Genomic DNA, 6,579 nt, shown 5'->3' with positions numbered 1-6,579 from the left:
TTTTAGCCTTGGTGTCGATTGTATGAACTCTAATAAAGCATTGTTATCCATCATCTCATTTCTCCACCCATAACTGTTCTTTAACAACAACACGCACCTTCTCTTTTTTTAGAGATGCCTTCAGACTGACTGAATACTTCTGTTTGCTACTAAAACACTTAATTGCTGTCCCTTCAAAAGTTGGACAGAAATAGTGAATTAAGCAACTCAAGTGGTCGTGACATAAAAGGACATAGTTTGATTCCCCTGAACACAAGAAGTCACAGCAGCCTACAAGTCAAGTCAATTAACAGTCAGAGGAAATTATTCTTGTCAGCACTTTTGTTGAGGAAAAGCCAATTAAAGGGAGTTTATTGTAGGCCTACAACAAGTAGTACTAAAAGACACAATAAATGTGGGAGCGCTCAAGGAAAAAACACAAGAACTAACTGGAACATAAATCAACCTGACATTAGCCAAAGCGCAAGGATAGAGGGATGTAAGAATCCAGCCTCATCTGGCCCTGGCTTTGCGTTCGCTTCCGAAAGGTGCTGGGACATGTTTTCAATGCAGGCCTTGTTTCGCAGCCTGAATCTGTTTCTAATATCTGGGTGAAATAAGGCTTTGTAATAGTTTTTGTCTTTGGTGGTCCCTTCTGTCTCAGTTTGTGCTCATAATGTCTAAGCTTTACATCAGCTTTGATGTTTTGTTTCAGCTTGCTTGTTGAGAGTTGGAACTGGTGGAAGTTAGAATATTTTAATGGGTGTTACTTTTGCCGCACTTTATAATACAAATTCTCAATTTAGCATCTCTCTTTATATTAATTCTACTTTCCCTGGAAATGAAGCTATAGTAAAATATTACTCAGAAAAGTGTAATAACTTTGTTCAGATACTAGCCTGTATTGGTATTTCTATACAGGCTAGTTTCTATTCTCATTTTTTTCACATGTCCATTGTTTCTGTGTATGTTTTGAAGTCCTTGAGTTTTGCTTATAGGAAATGATTCATTCCTATTTGATGGTAAGTCTTAACTGATGCAGAGAGTCCATGTTTGTTGAATTGTTTTGATAATTGCATAGATGTAACATGTCTGCAGTGGCAGTCGTCTGAGATGCATTATATTTTATGATTAAATAAGTACATTTTCACCAGATCTGATCGTCAACAAATCCCATGAAAAGATCAAAATAAACAGTGAATTGATCCTTTTAGAAAATGTGTTGGAGCACAGCCTGATATCTATTCTCCCTCTGTGCCGTAGAGCTCCATGGCTGTTAAAAGCCAGTCAGTGAGCCTCACATTATCCTTCATCACCATGAACTCACACACTGTAGTTTCTTTTGACCCAGTCCCACATTCACCGTCCTGCTGCCCTCACCAGAGCACCAAATGTGGATTCATCCACAGCTGAATAGTGCCCCACAAATATACAAGCTGTCAGCTGTTATGGGAAATTGCTGAGGCTTTTTAAAAAATAAAACTTAAGCAGTTATTTGAAAATGTACATCTTCATTAGGAACAAATGTCCTTGGGATTGACATGACGGACTAACACATGTTGGTTTGGTTTGGTTTCATAGGATTTGTTGACAGTAAGAAAACTATAGATGCTTCATCTGCTGCTTAGAAATTAAAAGTGTAACATTCATCATGTATTTGGTAGTGGTTTTGTTGTAGCTGCTGGAGTTGGTGGAGCGGGAGTGAAAATAGGGTGACTCTGAAATCCTTCTGCAAATGTTCTCTCTCTCTCTCTGCCCATCCCTGTTCTCAGGTCAAGTCTGTCATCAACCTGCTGTTTGCTGCCTACACAGGAGACGTCTCTGCCCTGAGGAGGTGAGCAGCTCCCACTCACTAACTTGTAATATTGGCTACAGAAGACTTCAGGCTTATTTGTCTCTTTTTGTCACCCATTGAAGTCCACTCTTACAGTATGTGTAAAGGATTGTTTTACTGATCCTTGCAAAGATTGAAAAGTGGTGAAAATCCCTCTCCTCTCGTGGCTGCGTAAGGCAGCTTTACACTCTGGTGACCTCAATTGGCACACCCTTCTGCTACATAGCAGACAATTTACAGTAAAATTTAAAAATGCTTATCCTTGTAACACTGATAGCGAACAACTGATAGTCTGAAAACATTTACAAAGCAGATTTTAAACAACATTTTAAATCCACTATTATCCATTTCTATTAGTATGCCAACTTCTTCTTTCCAGTCTTTGCTGTGTTTCTTGGTGCATCACTGCCACCTGTAGGTCAGGGGAATTCTGTTTAACCATTGGAATGTGTATTGCTCCTGAGTGTGTGCACAAGACAAACAAAACAGGGTCCCACTCATAAATAAACAGCTCCGGAGCTCTTCTAGATGTCTAAAACTGCACAAGGAACCTTTAAGTGGAAGGAAAGAATGTATGGCAGTGATGGTAAACTTCCTTACATTGCATTGTATTGTTTCAGTCTGGAGACAAACCTAAACTGGCTGATAAGATGTATGTAAGAATGCAATAACTGAAGGTACTTACAAAGTAAGTTACATAAACATTGTGTGTGTAGGTTTGCGCTGTCATCCATGGACATGGAGCAGAGGGACTACGACTCTAGAACGGCCCTCCATGTAGCAGCAGCAGAAGGTAATGTGCAGCCTAAAGTTAACCTGTTCATCTTTTTTGAGATTGATATTGCAGGTTTGTGTCTGATTAAAAATAAAAGTATCAAAGAATATACAACACTGTCCACATATTTTGTATACATTGGACCTGTACTGTTTTTCATGGTGCAGTCTGAGAGCCTTATTTTCAAATGTGAGCCATGTTATTGCTGCAGGATACATACACTGAACAAAATTATAAACGCAAGACTTTTGTTTTTGCCCCCATTCATCATGAGCTGAACTCAAAGATCTAAGACTTTCTCTATGAACACAAAAGGTCTATTTCTCTCAAATATTGTTCACAGATCTGTCCAAATCTGTGTAAGTGAGAACTTCTCCTTTGCCACAGGTGTGGCATATCAAGATCCCGGCCAGTTAGAGTCTTCACAGCACTCGTTGGTACGTGTATGCTTTGTGTTTCTAACACCTGCTCTGCTTTCAGGACACACAGAGGTGGTACGCTTCCTCTTGGAGGCTTGCAAGGTGAACCCAGTACCCAGAGACAGGTGAGTCCAGTCATCAGAGTGCTCTTTCTCACCATCTATGTCTTTTCAAGCTGTTCTCATAAGCTGCAGTTTGGATCTTTTGAAGCAGGAGGTGTAGTGATTGTCCCGCCTTCCTTCTGTTAACACACCAGGGTTCAATTCAGACCCTACTTCTTTCTGAGGGACTATAATGACAATTATAATGCCCGTTTATCACATATCATATGCTTACATGGACATTTCATAACAACCTTTGATCTTTTTGATTTGGTAAATGTGAAAATTAACCTACAGACACTTCCTGTACATGGATAATAAGATTATTAAGTACCTTTATTTCTATTTTTAAGACATGGTTAATACAGTTCCAGTTTCCACAGTTATGATAATAAGAAAATGATTGTGAAAAGTATGTCAGTTTGGTCATTTTCACCATTTCAAAAGTTTCTGTGCACCTTTTGCACTAATAGATTGTTTTGAAAGCAATCCATGCAGAGGACTGCAATTACTATGTATTAAAAACAGAAAACGCTAACTTAAAAAAGGCCACAAATATAATAATACTGTAACTTATCTATTTGAAGCAAGACACATGCCTTTGGTGTGAGAGACCTGGGTGTGATTCCCAACACAGCATCCACTAATGTGTCCCTCCAGAGGTGTGCAACCTCTGAACGTTTTATTGACACTTTGATTCTGATATAAGTATTGAGTCACTCTGAACGTGAGTGTAGCATGCAGCCTGTTCATACTATACTGTATATCTACAAGCAACTACCAATGTAGGCCACTAAATAAGCAGTAGGCCACATATATTCCATATACACAGACTTTAAAACAAATATAACTAAAACACAGAATAGAAGTAATGGACAACATGCAGCGAGTCAAATGCAATTTCAAAAGCATTTTGACTATAATAAGGTCAGACTAATAGGACTGCTATATATGGATTTGGCTTTACTTTGTGAGAACGCTTGAAATATTGAGTTTGAGAAGTCACTTGATTTAATGAAAGGCACGACCACAACATGTGTTAGTGGTGCTGGTGACGAGGGAAATCTAGAGCAGGTGGCGTCTTTATTGGGGAACACTTTTGCCAAAAGCCAGAGTTCTTCTTGACATACTAACCTTTTCTTTGTGCAGGTGGGGGAAAACGCCGATAGATGAAGCAGTGCTCTTCGGCCACCACGATGTAGTCACCATCCTGCAGCACTACAACGACAATTACAGGCAGCCTGCTAGTGCTTACGACAAGGAGAGCGCTCAGAAGTACCTGGACAGCCTGCTGTAGGCCTGCTGCACACGTCTCCAACGCTTTATCTTTGTGCACAACCGTGGACCAATTTCCAGAATTACGTCGTACATTAGTGACCATACTTTTGAAATATGTGATGAATTAGTTATTAGCTTTACTCTTGTTGCCGTGTCCCGTCTGGTGCGCTTTGCTTTCTGGCTCTACTTCATATCTCCTCCTCAGCTCTGTCGTATTGTAACGTGTGCCGTATGTGTGAGGGAGTGAGCGCCTCATCAATACAGTTTAAACAATAAATACAATATCTGAATAACTGTAAGCAGTGTTTACAGTGTATTACCCATGTAACCTGTCAGTACTGTAAATCACATATGTGGTATCATAGGATATAGATTGTATCAAAGTGTATTAGTTTAGTCACAGTATTGTTTCTCTTATACTATCCTCTACCAGGAAACATTTGGAATATACTCCCTGTTAGTTTTGAGAGATAGTGAGGTGTGTGGATATGATTTATAAAGTGTAAGATGCGTCTCTGACTGTGTAAGTGTGGAAAGCCTAACGGGCATTGTGCTGCTGATACAGTTATGTGCCTGTTTGATCTCCATATATCTGCATCTATTCTCAGATGGTCCTCCTGTCTGTTGCAAGGTCACTGGCAGGTTTTATGTCCTTTGAAGTCACTGAAGAAAGATTGTACTCTGAATGTATTTTTCAACACGTGCAATAGAAGCAATATGTATTTATTTTAAGAGACTTTTTAAGTGTAAAAGATTGTGTAATTTGTTGCATTTGGGATGAAGGCGAGTTGGTTCCTCTATTTTTGTCTTTGTAGTAACATATTTCTGTGTACATTGTGACTTTTTAAACCCTCCTACGAATGTTGATCGTATAATGTTGATAATGTTCACAAGTCTTTTAGCCCACATCTTCCATCCTTTTCTGTCAGCAACTAAATTCCTTCTCAAATTAAAATACAATGTGGCTATAGAATAGAATATATATTTTTGCACAGGTTTCTTGGACTGTAACAATGTTGTGGTTTCCTGCACAGTGAGCAGCAGCACAAGGACAGCTTATGAACTTTTGATCTTCCTATTAATCTGAATGACTTGTTGCAGTAATTCTTATCCAAATGTCCCCCATGCTCTAGTGCAGGGGTCGCCAAATTATGGCAAACTGTGGCCCACAGCTGGATTTTAAATTCCCCGTTGTGAACTTTTAAAAGAAACTAGCATATAGCTCAAGCTTATTTCTAATGAATTTCAATGGATCTACCTTGCACTCCTTAGTCAGATCATTAGAGGTGCTACCATTTCGACGACTACCTGATCTACAATGATGGATTAGTTGATGAACACTTACCTCAGCTGATTCAACATGATGCAACCAAAAAGATGCTGAAATGCTGAAAATTTCAGTGACTTCTTCTTCTTCTAATTGTCTGTATCTGGCCCACAGTCAGAAAAGCTTGGCCACCCCTACTCTAGAAAGTTACGTCCCAATGCTGTTTCACACAGATGCAATCCAAAACATCTCTGAATGTGCTGAAAGAATGTACTGAATTTTCCCAATGACGTTTACTTCGAAAAAGTATGTAAATATGAACAATGCACACAAAAACTCTAACATAAACACAATGAGCACAGGCTTCAAGTTATACTGTAATATTCCAGGTGGTCTCACTGTTGCACTGTATTTTGTGAAAGTTGAATTAAAAAATGTATTTTACATACAGTATATGATCTCAGTAAAAAGTAGCTTGACAGCTGAAACAGGGATTCTTGGTCTTTGGTCTTGAAAAAGCACGAACAAAGGCGCAAACACAAGTCCACCCTTGTTGGAAAAAAAATATTAAATATTAGCCCCAGAAGTCACAAATATTTTAACACCAATTTAATACATACTGTAAATGACCAAAATGGCCTAAATACTTTAAATTGAAGATGCAGACAGGGTGAATCACTCCACATTTCATCTGGTGTCCATATTTCTTCTTTGCCATTTTCTTCTAATCAAGTGGTTAGTGTACATAACATTAATGGATCCAGACCAAACTGTAATCTATAATCTGCCAGTCTGCCATTTGTGTGAAATGACATTGACTTGGGTGAATCTATATAATTTGAATCTCTTGCCGAGCTCAAAGCAGAACTATTAGTGCTCAGCATTACATATCAGCCTCCAAGATATTCATCGCTGTAACTGCAGGA

The 6,579-nt window shown here is 38.9% G+C and overlaps 1 protein-coding gene across 1 annotated transcript; it reads left to right on the top strand.

The window, feature by feature from the left end:
• The first annotated feature begins 1,265 nt into the window (after positions 1-1,265).
• On the top strand, positions 1,266-4,685 carry LOC119884526 (glutaminase kidney isoform, mitochondrial-like). The gene is made up of 4 exons (XM_038694905.1): positions 1,266-1,813; positions 2,530-2,606; positions 3,069-3,132; positions 4,258-4,685. The coding sequence occupies exons 2-4, from the start codon at positions 2,546-2,548 to the stop codon at positions 4,403-4,405; spliced, it is 273 nt and encodes a 90-aa protein (XP_038550833.1). The 5' UTR covers positions 1,266-1,813; positions 2,530-2,545; the 3' UTR covers positions 4,406-4,685.
• The last annotated feature ends 1,894 nt before the right edge of the window (positions 4,686-6,579 follow it).

The sequence above is a fragment of the Micropterus salmoides genome, unplaced genomic scaffold (genome assembly GCF_014851395.1).
Source record: "Micropterus salmoides isolate LMB-PRFRI ecotype aquatic unplaced genomic scaffold, ASM1485139v1 Ms_hic_scaffold_3502, whole genome shotgun sequence".
Taxonomy (NCBI): Eukaryota; Metazoa; Chordata; class Actinopteri; order Centrarchiformes; family Centrarchidae; genus Micropterus; species Micropterus salmoides.
Note: the sequence above shows the minus strand (reverse complement) of the source record. Positions and strands in the feature narration are given on the sequence as shown.

Bases quoted from the DNA above. Each gene is read 5' to 3' on its own strand.
- LOC119884526 (XM_038694905.1), top strand. From the start codon at position 2,546: ATGGACATGGAGCAGAGGGACTACGACTCTAGAACGGCCCTCCATGTA. The intron at 2,607-3,068 runs GTAATGTGCAGC...CTCTGCTTTCAG, and splicing joins CCATGTAGCAGCAGCAGAAG to GACACACAGAGGTGGTACGC. The intron at 3,133-4,257 runs GTGAGTCCAGTC...TTCTTTGTGCAG, and splicing joins AACCCAGTACCCAGAGACAG to GTGGGGGAAAACGCCGATAG.